The 15,701-nt window shown below is 44.2% G+C and overlaps 1 protein-coding gene across 1 annotated transcript in view; it reads left to right on the top strand.

The window, feature by feature from the left end:
• Positions 1-1,821: 1,821 nt before the first annotated feature.
• The window catches only part of LOC120998526 (interleukin-20 receptor subunit alpha-like), a 57,505-nt gene continuing 43,625 nt past the window's right edge, over positions 1,822-15,701 (top strand). Inside the window, exon 1 of the mRNA XM_040429203.1 lies at positions 1,822-2,172. Within this exon, the coding sequence (XP_040285137.1) occupies positions 2,121-2,172 (52 nt within the window). The 5' untranslated portion in view covers positions 1,822-2,120. The remainder of the gene's footprint in view (positions 2,173-15,701) is intronic.

Here is a 15,701-nt window from a genome sequence, read left to right as displayed (position 1 = left end):
AAGATAAGTCCTTTTTCCTTTTGTGTCTGTTTTTACTAGGCCCCCAGAGTGATGCTAGCTCCTTTGGTTGAAGGAGCTGGTAGTCTTTTTCCCTTTTCCCTACTGAGGGTTTGGTCCAGTGTGTTTCAGCTTAGGTATGTGGGCATGTACAGTATATGTGTATATATACATATATATATAAATCAAGGAATGTGGGCAGCACCACTGTCTGAAGGGTACAGACGGAGTGCCAGCGGCTGAGTCGGCGATCCACCTCCAAATAATATAAAATAAATTAAATCCGCAGCACATCCAGGTAGTGAACAAGTGAAAGAAGCTTTAATCACCAAGCATGCGACGTTTCAATCCTCTCAATGGGATTTTTCTCAAGCAGTGACACTGCTTGAGAAAAATCCCATTGAGAGGATTGAAACGTCGCATGCTTGGTGATTAAAGCTTCTTTCACTTGTTCACTACCTGGATGTGCTGCGGATTTAATTTATTTTACATACATATATATATATATTTATTTACACACGCGTGGCGTGTGTTAGTGCTTTAGGGTGCACACCCTAATGCAATAGGCTGTGCACGCCTATGTTCACTGTACCACATTAGCCAAGCGCCACTTGCTGTGCTTGCTGTGCTGAGTGCGCTCCTGCACCCGCCTACACCGTCCACACCAGCCATGTCAGCGCTGCTCCTTCTCTCCCCCTATGAATTTTGTGCCGACTGCGCTCCTGGCTCGGGCTCCCTTTCCTCCTCTGCGTTTCCTCGCCCCCCCTGCCATGGTGGATTCATTTGGTTGATACCACCGGCGTGCGCCGTGTGACGTCACGCGGCTCACGCCGGAGGCGAGGTGTGAGGTGAGAGAGGGAGGACTCGCGCAGCCTACAGGGAGCTGTGTCGGCGCGTGAAGAACAAGCCACGAGGAGCCTGCCTTCACTAGCTGCTACTCACACACAGACTGTAAAAAGTAAGAAAATAATGTAATACAAATAACAAACTAATTTTTCTAAGTCCCACAGTCCTTTGTTCTATTGCTTTAAGTATATTCTTGTTTTGAAACAACATTGATTCTTTCTTAAAAACAGGGGGGGGGGGGCGCAGTTTGCCATCTTCGCCCTGGGCACCAAATGGCCTTGTCCCAGCCCTGCTATACACCACCACAATGGATTTGAAATGAAACGAATAATTTGAAGGTATTTACATCCAAATCAGGTGAACGGTGTAGGAATTACAACAGTTTGCATATGTGCCTCTCACTTGTTAAGGAACCAAAAGTAATGGGACAGAATAATCATAAATTACATTTTCACTTTTTAATACTTGGTTGCAAATCCTTTGCAGTCAAATACAGCCTGAAGTCTGGAACGCATAGACATCACCAGACGCTGGGTTTCATCCCTGGTGATGCTCTGCCAGGCCTCTACTGCAACTGTCTTAGAATTGTGTCGATGTTCCAATATTTATGGGCCTGACTGTAGCCCTATATAGCTAGGGTTAAGAACAACTGATTTGGGACTATTACCCTAATTTAACCCTGAAGTGCCCCAAACGTTAGAGTCAGTAAGAGCTAGACGGTGGAGAGTCATTAACATCTAGATTGTTAATTTTTTGGGGCTGTTAGAGTTGGCTGCTGGATTAATATATGAATGACCAAATATACCACATTTTACACTGCAATAGGATTGTTTTCAAAGTTGAAGTAAAAAACATAGAAAATTCTCTAATCCTTTACTCCTAAGAAGCAGTGTTGCAATCGTCATAGATGTGTCCAATTTCACAATTATTTCTCCTCCCCCAAGTAATACTTCCTTTTCCTGGCTTCACACAAACAGGTGTAACCAGGTTACAGAATGTGAAGAGGACGGAGAATGTTGGGTGAGGCATATGACACAGGAAGCTTTAGCTATTCACGTTCTCAGATGTAAATGAAACAGAACAATTCCAGTGAAAAGAGAGGACATTACGGCTGGGAATATACATGTTCCACATACAAGTGGCATGGTCTTCTGAATCTGAGGGCTGAAACAAGTTACTCACATGGGGCGAAGTATAAGTTCTTCAACCTACCTGAATGCCACCTGAATTCTGCGCCAGAACCATGCATATGACATGCGGCCAATTACAGTAGCAGAATGCTGCTTCGTCTTTTGCTCCTTTTACTACTACCACAGAAGAATAATTCAGGTAATCACTGAGATCAGGAGTAAACTGTGAGAACTACCTGAATGCCTACTGCAACTCCTATGGTGACTACTGTCTTTAATATTGTGTGACTTGAAACAGGTTCAGCTTTAGACTGGGTGTTAAGCAAAAAACAAGTCTGCAAAGACTTTCTAAACATAGGGCATATGTGAGTGAAAATGGGCATTTACTATAGAAGTCTAAGCCGATTGTCTACAAGAGGCTGTAGTGTAAATTGTTAAAAAAAAAAATGCAAATATTGACTGTTGAAAGCTGGATTTTTATAAATGATTGTCAGTTTAAAAAATTCTATGAGAATTAGCCAGACATGTCCCTCATTATCTACATATGCAACTACTTTTGAACATAAATTAATTGCATTGTATTTCAATGTTACTTATTTATTGCTTGTAGGCAATTGCTTATATTTTTTATCTTAAGGCACAATCTGTCTGCCCACATACCATTAATGTCAGAGCAGAACAGCAGTGGAGTCACTTGGTAACGCTGCCTCCACTACTGTAAAAGCATGGTACATAACCAGGACATCATAAACACATGGACATGAGCCCTGATTTGCATGGTAGACACCATAAATTGTGAGGGAAAGTCTGACATAGAATTGCCAATCTTTATGAAATTCTATCAAGACCTGGACTGTGGTTTTAGGAAGAGGGGACTTTGCTAGCTCCGAAGTACATTATGTACATCTAACAAAAATATTGTATAAAAATATTTTGAAACTTACATATGTCATTTTGACAGCACTTTATAGTCTGATAGCTTACAGTTCCATACATGCTTACATGGGTTAAATAAAGACACATGCCCATCAAGTTCAACCTTTCACAGACCTTTGTAAGCCAAAGGATTGCAATATAAAACTAAATAATGTACCATAGTCCATTGCATAGTTCTTGGAATGAATCATTAATGTAAGTGTCACAGTGTGGTTCACTGTGACACGGGTTGCCGTGTTTGCACACATTGGTTTCTCTGGCGTACTGACTACAGTGGATGCCACGTAGGCTGGTTGCCATGGGTGGTGTCACTGTGTGGTTCACTGTGACACGGGTTGCTGTGTTTGCTCACATTGGTTTCTCTGGCGTACTGACTACAGTGGATGCCACGTAGGCTGGTTGCCATGGGTGGTGTCACTGTGTGGTTCACTGTGACACGGGTTGCCGTGTTTGCTCACATTGGTTTCTCTGGCGTACTGACTACAGAGGATGCCACGTAAGCTGGTTGCCATGGGTGGTGTCACAGTGTGGTTCACTGTGACACCGGTTGCCGTGTTTGCTCACATTGGTTTCTCTGGCGTACTGACTACAGTGGATGCCACGTAGGCTGGTTGCCATGGGTGGTGTCACTGTGTGGTTCACTGTGACACGGGTGTCACGAGGGTGTCGAGGACCACGCCTGACTCCGTTATACCCGGGGTCAGGAAGTCGCAGCGGTTGGCTGCACGCTCTATTTAAGATAGGGCTGTTTTCCTTTTGGTAGCTTTCTGGGTTTGCTTAGCAAACCCTTTTGGCTCACTCAGGGATCCGTAGCTCCTTCTCCTCAGCTGTTCCTTGTCCAGCACTCCCAGACCTCCTTATATTTCTCTCTCACACTTCTCTGGTTGCCAGAGATAGAGCTTCCTGCCTGGACATCTATTCTGACCTTCTGGAGCTGTGTTGCTGCGTTCGCTGGTAGTTGGTCCAGTACGCTACCCTCCAGATCCCTGTTGGACCTTTTTGGTTTATTGTGGTCGCCCACCTGGGTGTATGTGTTTGTATGTTTTGTCTGTCCTCTCCCTGGTGTTTCCCTCTTAGTGATAGTGGTGTGGACTAGCGATCCCACCGGCCTGTTCACTATCCAGGGCTCATATTAGGGAAAGCCAGGGTTTAGGCACGCGATCGCCGCACGGGTGAGGAACCCGTCTAGGGACGTCAGGGCAGTCAGGTGCCAGCCGCAAGGTGAGTTAGGGGTCACCACCTTTCCCTCTCCCTTGGGCAGGGCTTTCCCTGTTTTCCTCCCTGTGCGTGTCGTCGATCATTACAACGGGTTGCCGTGTTTGCTCACATTGGTTTCTCTGGCGTACTGACTACAGTGGATGCCACGTAGGCTGGTTGCCATGGGTGGTGTCACTGTGTGGTTCACTGTGACATGGGTTGCCGTGTTTGCTCACATTGGTTTCTCTGGCGTACTGACTACAGTGGATGCCACGTAGGCTGGTTGCCATGGGTGGTGTCACTGTGTGGTTCACTGTGACACCGGTTGCCGTGTTTGCTCACATTGGTTTCTCTGGCGTACTGACTACAGTGGATGCCACGTAGGCTGGTTGCCATGGGTGGTGTCACTGTGTGGTTCACTGTGACATGGGTTGCCGTGTTTGCTCACATTGGTTTCTCTGGCGTACTGACTACAGTGGATGCCACGTAGACTGGTTGCCATGGGTGGTGTCACTGTGTGGTTCACTGTGACACGGGTTGCCGTGTTTGCTCACATTGGTTTCTCTGGCGTACTGACTACAGTGGATGCCACGTAGGCTGGTTGCCATGGGTGGTGTCACTGTGTGGTTCACTGTGACACGGGTTGTCCTGTTTGCTCACATTCGTTGTTCTGGCGTACTGGCTACGGTGGATGCCGTGTAGGCTGGTTGCCATGGGCAATGGTTAATTTCGGCAGCCTGTGTGTGTGTACTGTTCTTCTTGTATGTTCTTTCTCCCCTCCCTGTTGTCTGGTTCTTGTGGGGTTAATGTCTTGGTCTGGGTGTGGTTACTAGGTGCTATATATTCCTGTTAGGCCCAGTTCACACTTCAGTTAGGCCTCTTTCACACGAACGTAACGGATTGGCTCAGTATGCGTTCAGGGTGCGTTCAGTGAAACAAGCTCCATTTTGCAAGCAAGTTCAGTTGTTCAGTTTTTTCCACGCGAGTGCAATGTGTTTTGATGCGTTTTTTTACGCGCGTGATAAAAAACTGGTTTACAAACAACATCTCCTAGCAATCATCAGTGAAAAACCCATTGCATCCGCACTTGCTTCCTGGTGCAATGTGTTTTTGCCTGAAGCCCCATTCACTTCTATGGGACCAGGGCTGCGTGAAAAACGCAGAATATAGAACATGGTAAGGCCCCTTTCACACGAGCGAGTTTTCCGCGCGGGTTCAATGCGTGACGTGAACGCATTGCACCCGCACTGAATCCGGACCCATTCATTTCTATGGGGCTGTGCACACGAGCGGTGATTTTCACGCATCACTTGTGCATTGCGTAAAAATCGCAGCATGTTCTATATTCAGCGTTTTTCACGCAACGCCGGCCCCATAGAAGTGAATGGGGCTGCGTGAAAGTCGCAAGCATCCGCAAGCAAGTGCGGAAGCGGTGCGATTTTCACGCACGGTTGCTAGGAGACGATCGGGATGGGGACCCGATCTTTATTATTTTCCCTTATAACATGGTTATAAGGAAAAATAATAGCATTCTTAATACAGAATGCTTAGTACAATAGGGGTGGAGGGGTTAAAAAAAATAAAAAAATAATATAACTCACCTTAATCCACTTGATCGCGCAGCCCGGCTTCTCTTCTGTCTTCTTCTTTGCTGTGCACAGGAATAGGACCTTTGATGACGTCACTGCGCTCATCACATGGTCCGTCACATGATCCATCACCATGGTAAAAGATCATGTGACGGACCATGTGATGAGCGCAGTGACGTCATCAAAGGTCCTATTCCTCAAAGAAAAAGACAGAAGAGATGCCGGCTGCACGAACAAGTGGATTAAGGTGAGTTAAATTATTATTATATTTTTTTTAACTCATCCAGCCCTATTGTACTATGCATTCTGTATTCAGAATGCTATTATTTTCCCTTATAACCATGTTATAAGGGGAAATAATACAATCTACACAACCTTGAACTCAAACCTGAACTTCTGTGGAGAAGTTCGGGTCTGAGTACCACATTCAGTTTTTTAACACACGTGTGCAAAACACATTGCACCCGTGCGATAAAAACGGAACGCAATCGCAGTCAAAACTGACTGCAATAGGGTACCTACTCGCGCGGGTTTGCCGCAACGCTCCAGGACCTTATCCGGACAGGCTCGTCTGCAAGGGGCCTAAGTCTTTCATGCAACGCAGAACTGATACGTGAAAAAAACGCTCATGTACACAGACCCATTGAAATGAATGGGTCAGGATTCAGTGCGGGTGCTATGCGTTCATTTCACGCATTGCACCCGTGCTGAAAACTCGCTCGTGTGAAAGGGTCCTTATTTGGCCAGTTATTTCCATCAGTTATTGAGAGGCAAAACTAGTAGTGAAACCTACACAGGCATTGGGTGTAATGGAACAATCTGCACCTTTTCCGTGTTTTTGAACCGCACCTGGTTTTGTCTCATAATAACTGATGGAAATAACTGATCACATAACTGAAGTGTGAACTAGGCCTTATCTGTGGGCCTGGAGGTCAGTCTGTCTCCAGCCTTGCTGGGTGCAGGTTCTATGCACCTGACCTGGGATTATTCCATCTGCCCTCTCTGTGTGGTCACCTAGTGAGACAAACTGTCAAGTTCCAGCAAGAGAACTACCGACCCCTAGAACATATCTCAGGCAAGCAACACAAGACAAGCAATAAGACATAGCAGGGACCAAAACTAATGCTTTATTTACAGAGATACATACATGGCAGGAAACTGGACCAGCAGGTAAGGGACTAGTGGCAAGTAATACCACTGGGCCAAGTGCACCGGTTTGACTTGGAGCCAAACCCGGAGGGCGGAAATTCAGTGAGCCCCATTCTTCACAGAGCCCCTGATGGTGGGGATGAACTTAGCCGAGGGCTCACTGGTTGCACCTCTAGGATGGTCCCGGTGCTCTTGGCCACTTACCTGCGGAGACAGATGTTGGTACAGGCACCAGCGGTCCAGACAGACAAGGGACGAGCTGGAACCCAGGCATACAAACAGGAACCCAAACAAACTCAGGAGACTGTTCAGTCAGGACATAACGGGAACCAGAAAACAAGACAGATGCCTGGACCCCATGTGGAATGGATGCAGGGTGTATCTCTCATGAGAACAAAAGACTGAATATGTTGAAATCAGGCATGTTGAAAACCATTCCTTACGCCATAGTACCCACATGTATATCTTCCCCCAAACTATAGTGCCCACAGGGCCCAAATTAACAATCTGCTCTACTCTTCAGATATCTGGTAGGACACTCATCTAGGTCACACAGTAGTTTGCTCGATGCATGTTTAATATGTTTTTAATACTGCAGTATATTATTATTTCTAAATAATGCATATCCAGTCCAACAAATATGATTTACTGGTCCTCACTTGTAGGTCCTTTCAACTGTAGTGCTAAGGTGAAGAGGGCACAGAAGCAAGGAGAAATCATTGACAAATTGGCTGAAAAATCAAGTGTACTGTACATCTATCCCTGACAATTTATTTACAGTATGTGTTTCTCTGTTCCATTTGTTTTTCCCTCTTGTGTTCATTAGATGGTTTACATATTAAAGGGAGTGGAAAGGGATGTGGCAAAGTAAAGCATAATTTGCTGCAGCACACATTGCACACTACTATTTTACTGCAATGCGGGGGTGTGATATTGTGTATAGGCTGGTGTAGTGCTAGGGCTGCTTTCTGGTCTAAGTCCATTCCTGGTGCCCACATACAGTATATACTGCAAACTATGCTCACAAATAATAGTACTTTAGCCATGGTTTAGATCAGGCATGCTCAACCTGCGGCCCTCCAGCTGTTGCAAAACTACAACTCCCAGCATGCCCGAACAGCCTGCAGCTATCAGCCTACAGCAGGGCATTGTGGGAGTTGTAGTTTTACAACAGCTGGAGGGCTGCAGGTTAAGCATGCCTGGTTTAGATTCTAGAAGATTTTGTACATTGCTGGACTTTATTCTACAACTCTAATCTACACATTGACCATGTATTGCTATGTACAGCAGTTGTGTTTTTTTTTATTTCACTAGATATCTAATGACCACACAAGTTAAATGGGTTTTTGATATGTGTAGTACAGACATCCCAACCTGCAAAAACTCATTTCAGGGAGGTGTACTTCTCATTTCAGGGAGGTTTTCATTTTTTTTTCTTTCACAAACTTTTTATTACATTTTCCAAACATATGCAGTATCTGCACACTTTGCTCTATGGTGTGGAGGACGGGGCTCATTACCCTGCCCCAAATTATCATATTTATGTATATGATTAAAGGGATTCTGTCACCCCCTATAAGCCCTGTGAGCTAAACATCTGCTCATGTCCAGGGTGGCATTCTGATTTCTAAGGTGGCCTTATAAAAGCTATTTGTGGCTTTATTCTGCGGAAAAACGGTTTTACTAACCTGTCAATCATTGAATTAAGGTGCCCAAGCAGGGGAGGTCTGCGGATGCATGGTGCCCGGCTGCACGCATCGCCGTTCGTGCCCAGCGCCGCCTTCTACTCCTCAGTTCTCCTTCTCCCTCCCTCCTCCCGCTTTGAGATCCCGCGCGTGCGCACAGGTTCAGCCTGATGCGCCGTTGCGGACTGCTGGCATCGGCTTCTTCTTGCACTGTGCGCACGCGCCGAAAACGGGACACTGCTACAGGTTGCCGGAAAGGTTTACTGCGAGTAAACTAGAGATGGGAAGTTCGGATCTTTCACATGAATCGGTTCATTCGCTGAGCTGACAAGAAACAAGTGAACCGAAGCTTAGGTTGCGCAATGCGCATGCGCTGATGCTTGGATTCACTTGCTGACTCGCTGAGTCGGCTCTTGGTCTGAGTCAGGAAGTTTATTCTTTAAAACCCTGTGTGTAATTATCTACCCCACTGTAGGGAAAAAATCAAGCATCCAGGGGGGGGTGAATTTAACACTGAGGTAAATAATATAATAAAAATGGAGGGTTAAATGTGTAAATGTATTTAAAAAAAATACTCTCAATAGTTATATAGCTACTGAATGAGACAGAAGAAGGGATGCCTTTAACATATATATCTCCTTGAGAAGCCAATTTGACCCTAAAGGGTTAATTCAACCTGTAATCTAAACTCTGTGTCCTGTCACTTCTCTTATCTCTCTGCTCTGCTATCAGTAAACCTTTCCGGGATATATTGTCTCACATGGGGGCGTCAGGGAGCCGCTATCTAATAGCGGGAGACTCCCTGAACGTCCGGGAGACTTGAGATCCCTGTGTAGTATAAGGTATCAGTAGTAATGTAGTGTCTGTAGCTGAGTCTCTGTATCCCAGTCTCATATGCACATGACCATGCTCCTAAATATCACACATTACATGCCTCTTGTCTTCACTGGTCCCCAGCCCCTCCCCTGTATCTGGAGTCAGTGGGTATGTGTCACTGTATTTGCTGGGTACCAGATTGTGCTGTGCAGGGGCATTGTTAGGTCAAAACATTCGGGGCTGGAGGCCCAGATGTTTTGTCCAGTCCCCTGAATGCAGGGCCGGCGGGGGCCCGCGGCGCCGCCTCCTAGCTAATTTATTCACTTCACTTCCTCTGTCATCCACAGATCCCCTCCCCGCCCTGCGCCGCCTCCTAGCTAATTTATTCACTTCACTTGCCTCTGTGTAATCTCGCACAGGCGCACTGGCAGAGGCATCGTCTAGCAAAGTGCGCATGCGCTGTCTTCCAGCGCACCTCGTTCGACGATGCCTCTGCCAGTGCGCCTGTGCGAGATTAGAGGCAAGTGAAGTGAATAAATTACCTAGGAGGCGGCGCTGGGTCGGGGAGGGGATCTGTGGATGACACTTATGGGGGATCTGTGGATGCCCTGGCAGCATTAAACCAAAGGTGAAGCAAAGAGCTAGGCAACATAATAATAAAAATGAGAAAAAAATACAGTTTAAACTATTGTGGCATCACTTGGTGAGCATTCAGACACATATGCACTGTTTTATATATTTATAAGCTCAGAAAACCTCATTAAATCACTGAGGATGCTGTATAAAGTAGGTAGGCTATAACAGAGCTAAAATGCACTGGTGTCAGAAGACACAATAAAACCAATGTTTCCTTTGGCCGCACCTGGATTTCACATTAGTACCTTTGCTCTAACTGATACCTTTAGTCATGAAAACCCTGAGGGAAAATTGAACTTTCAAAGCCATATTTTCCAAGTAATGATTAGACAAGTGTTTACTGTAGCACCTCAAGGTGGATCAAGTAATGCAGTTTTCAGTACTAAACGAGACACTGGCAGAAGCAGTTTTTTGCATTAGATTAGTAACTGATATGTTATATATGAAAAAAATGTCTATGACTAGCCAATCACACGGCACCTAAAATGTAAATCAAATCTCTCAAAATTAATGCTTAACTCCAATTGCTCTATAAAGCATACAATAATGTGTGTTCTATTCTTGCCAGGAAAAATATCAGAAATAGCCTAAGTCAGTGGTCTGCATGATGATTCATTGGGTGATTCGGTTAATGTCATGGTTCCATTATGAACAAAAATTGATCTCGCTGGCAGAAGAAGACTACATTTGTTGTCAGGCTACAGCTGGTTATTTGTCCTATTGTTGCCCTCATGTCTAATGCAGATGCATGTGCAGAAGTAGGTTACTGGAGCACAGTACAGCAGTGAGGCACATGGCTATGTGCACCATTTTTTTTCCTTATTGCTCCTTTGTTTATAGTCTACTCTGTAACCATGGAGAGACATAGATCTGCATAGGTGCTGTAGACACAAAATGGGATATATTTAATCACCATTTTTGCAAAAGCTCATTCATTTTATTATCTAAAGTTATATCCTCATTAAAGTCATTAATGGCTGAGATTGGAATGCAGTGGCCAGAGATTGCATTAAAGTGCAAAGGTACTTTCAAAAAGCTTTCATCTATCATACCGATATGCCAAATATTTTGATTGGTGGGGGTCTGAGTGCTGAGACCCGTGTCAATTGCTAAAAAACAAGGCGCTAGAAGTGCTGTCCTTGCTCACTGCTGAAGTTGGAGTCCGTCTCCAGTCTGTCTTCAGTAGTGAGGAGAGACAGTGCTCTATGAAAAGCGTTGAAAGTACTGTTACACCTTAGGCCTCTTTCAGACGGGTGTTGCGGGTAAATGTGCGGGTGCGTTGCGGGAACACGCGCGATTTTTCCGCGCGAGTGCAAAACATTGTATTGCGTTTTGCACGCACGTGAGAAAAATCGCGCATGTTTGGTACCCAAACCCGAACTTCTTCACAGAAGTTCGGACTTGGGATAGGTGTTCTGTAGATTGTATTATTTTCCCTTATAACATGGTTATAAGGGAAAATAATAGCATTCTGAATACAGAATGCATAGTAAAATAGCGCTGGAGGGGTTAAAAAAATAAAAAATAATTTAACTCACCTTAATCCACTTGATCGTGCTGCCGGCATCTTCTTCTGTCTTCATTTTAGCTCTGTGGAGCAACAGGACCTGTGGTGACGTCACTCCGGTCATCACATGATCAATCACATGATGCATCACCATGGTAAAAGATCATGTGATGGATCATGTGATGACCGGAGTGATGTCACCACAGGTCCTGTTGCTCCACACAGCTAAGATGAAGACAGGAGGAGATGCCGGGAAGCGCGATCAAGTGGATTAAGGTGAGTTAAATTATTATTTATTTATTTTTAACCCCTCCAGCACTATTTTAGTATGCATTCTGTATTCAGAATGCTATTATTTTCCCTTATAACCATGTTATAAGGGAAAATAATAATGATCGGGTCTCCATCCCGATAGTCTCCTAGCAACCGTGCGTGAAAGTCGCACCGCATCCGCACTTGCTTGCGGATGCTTGCGATTTTCACGCAACCCCATTCATTTCTATGGGGCCTGCGTTACGTGAAAAACTTACAAAATAGAGCATGCTGCGATTTTCACGCAATGCACAAGTGATGCGTGAAAATCACCGCTCATGTTAATAGCCCCATAGAAATGAATGAGTCGGTATTCAGTGCGGGTGCAATGCATTCAACTCACACATCGTATCCGTGCGGAATACTCGCCCGTGTGAAAGGGGCCTTAAGGATCTATTGACACAAATGTATCTTTTTTGCGGTCTGCAAAATGTAAATCCGCAAAACAAGGATACCGGCCGCTTGCATTCCACATTTGGCAGTCTCGCACATTCTGCGCTATATTAGATGTGCCAATTCTTGCCCACAAAATGAAGAATAGGACAACCAAGAATAGGACATGTTTTGTCTTTTTTGCTAAGCTCTGGAACAGACATACAGATGTGGACAGCATGTGGTTGTGAATGGGTCTGATCCACAAAAATGAATGGATCCTAGAAAACAGTCATGTTTCCATAGCTCCCATTTACTTATACAGCAGTAACGGAAACAGTACAACAGCGTACTGGGGTGTTTTCAAATGCCTGGCCGCTGCAGATCACATATATAAATGGCTGAGATGGGAATACCCCTTTAAGGCCTCTTTCACACTACAGTATGTCCATTTCAGTGTTTTGCGTTCCGTTTTTCACGGATCCGTTTTTCAGTTTTTTTGTTTCCGTTGTGTTTCGGTTCCGTTTTTCCGTTCCGTTTTTCCGTATGGCATATACAGTATACAGTAATTACATAGAAAAAATTGGGCTGGCCATAACATTTCCAATAGATGGTTCAGAAAAAAACGGAACGGAAACATTGACTTGAATGGAGCCACGGACCGTGATTTGCGGGCAATAATAGGACATGTTCTATCTTTCCACGGAACGGAAAAACGGAAATACGGAAACGGAATGCATACGGAACACATTCCATTTTTTTTGCGGAACCATTGAAATGAATGGTTCCGTATACGGACCGTATACGGAACGCAAAAAACGGACAGCAAAACGGAAAAAAAAAACGGTACTGTGAAAGAGGCCTAAGATGCATTGGAGCAATATGAAAAACTGATTGCAGAGGAAACTTTCCCTTTAAATTACTTATGGAGAAGGGAAACCTTACCATTGTTAATGAGGACTAGAAGTGATATACTGTACACAACAATAAGCCAAAAGTGATATACCATGTATACTGACTACATGATTTTTGTGAATAGAGCTGGATTAGGACTAGGCAAACTGAAGATCTTTGCCTAAGGGCTCATGTGCACTACCATTCTTGGTCCAGGAACCACGGCCCACATCATCCACATGCTGCATAGTAAATCTGTTTGGAATCTGCTTGGAAGTTGACATGCAGTGAGGATTTTAAATCGGCAGCAGGCTAACATATTTAGCAGATTTCTACTCCATATGTCACTCTTAGCAATGCGTAGGATCAAATCCACAGCAAAATCCACTGCAAATTTTCTGTAGCAAAAAAAAGTCCTATGTGGATATACCGTAACTATTAAGTTGAATGCATTGGTCACGCAGAGCTCCATACCCCGTCCCGTTTCCGTTATGCAGGAGAGAACTCCCCTGCATAACGGAAACGGGATGGATCCGTTTTTCAGCCCATAGACTTCTATTATGATGGAATGAATAACAGAATGCCTCTAAGGGCATTCCGTTATGCATTCTGTCATAGAATTGCGTTAGTCCGTGGTAATTGAATCCATAACGCAATTCACCTTTTACCACCAAACGAATTGTGAACGAATTTCAAAATATGAAATTCGCTTATCTTTAGTTGTGAGATATGCAACCTCGCACTCGTGTTCTCCAAAATCAGAGAATGTAAGCAAACAGGTAGACATATAATCACACAATGCGCGAGACATATAATCATACAATGTCTGCAGCGTTTTGCTGTCTGCCTGACGAAGCGGAGCCAAACGGATCCATCCTGGAACACAATGTAAGTCAATGGGGACCAATCCATTTTCTCTGACACAATCTGGCACAATAGAAAATGGATCCGTCTCCCGTTGACTTTCAATGGTGTTCAAGACGGATCCGTCATGGCTCTAGAAGACATAATACAACCGGATCCATTCATGAAGGATGCATGCAGTTGTAATATTGTAATGGAAGCGTTTTTGCAGATCCATGACGGATCCGCAAAAAACTAGTGTAAAAGTAGCATTATAAACCCTTGAGATGTTCCACAAGAATCAAAGGAAAATGAAGGTGAAATTTCAAAATTTCACTTTTTTTGTAGATTTTTTTTCTTAATCAATTTTTCCTTGCAACACAGCAAGGGTTAACAGCAAAACAAACCTCAATATACATTACTCTGATTCAGCAGTTTACAGAAATACCCCATATGTGGTAGTAAACTGCTCTATGGGTACGTGGCAGTGGTCGGAAGGAAAGGAGCGCCTTATGGATTTTGGAGGCAGATTTTGTTAGAATGGTTTTTACGCACCATTATGTATTTGAAGAGACCCTGACGTACCCCTACAGTGGAAACCCTCAAAAAGTGACCCCATTTTGCAAACTACACCCCTTAAAGAATATATTAAGGGGGGTACTAAGCACTTTGACCCCCTAAGCATTTTACGGAATTTGGAAACACTTGGCTGTGAGAATGAAAATTTTCCAATAAAATGTTGCTTTACCCCCAAATTTTTCATTTTCACAAGGGGTAACAGGAGAAAAAGCACGTCATAATTTGTTACCCATTTTCTCCTGAATAAGACAACACCCCATATGTGGTGGTAAACTGCTGTGGGGACACATGGCAGGATTCAGAACCAAAGGAGCACAATATGACTTTTACAGAGCATATTTTGATGGATTGGTTTGCGGGTGCCATTGGTTCTTATTCTTTGAGTGATTGTCTTATCTGGGAGCTCATTTTTTGCGGGAGGAAGTGACATTTTCATTGCTACCATTTTGGGGTACATAAGACTTTGGTATTACACATTCTGTGAGGCAAGGTGAAAAAAAAGGCTGTTTTGGCATAGTTTTTTTATTATTTTTTTACAGCATTCACCTGAGGGGGCTCTCGTGTGTTATTTATATAGAACAGGTTGTTACGGATGCGGCGATACCCAATGTGTGTATTTATATTTTTGTTAAGTTTTACACAGTAAAAGCATTTTGGAATTTTTAATTTTGAACTTTTTTTTATTTTTTGGGCGATTGTCTTAGGTAGGGTCTCATTTTTTGTGGGATGAGATGACGGTTTGATTGGTACCATTTTGGGGTACATAAGACTTTTTGATCGCTTGGTCTTACACTTTTTGTGAAGTAAGGTGACAAAAAATTGATGTTTTGGCATATTTTTTTTTTTTACAACATTTACCTGAGGGTGCATCTCATGTGATATTTTTATAGAGCAGGTTGTTATCAGTGAGTGACGGACCCTTGCAGCTGATTGGGCAGGCGCAGCTCCTGTGCCCGCCTGATCAGCGCACTGTAGCTGTACGGCACTGGGATTTCAGACACACTGCCCAGCGCCGTACATATATGGCGCTGGTATACTACGGGTTAAATTATGTGTCTACCTGTTTGCTTACATGCTCTGATTTTGGGGAACAGTGAGTGAGAGGTTGCATATCTAACAAACCCCAGTGTTTTTGGCTATACACGGTGTTTGGTGTTCATACGATTTTTTGCCTAGTACCTACACTTGTGTGTTTGGTATCTCATCTGCTGCT

Source organism: Bufo bufo, chromosome 4 (genome assembly GCF_905171765.1).
Source record: "Bufo bufo chromosome 4, aBufBuf1.1, whole genome shotgun sequence".
NCBI classification, from domain to species: Eukaryota; Metazoa; Chordata; class Amphibia; order Anura; family Bufonidae; genus Bufo; species Bufo bufo.
The sequence above is the reverse complement of the archived record's forward strand: the minus strand, read 5'-3'. Positions and strand labels throughout refer to the sequence as shown.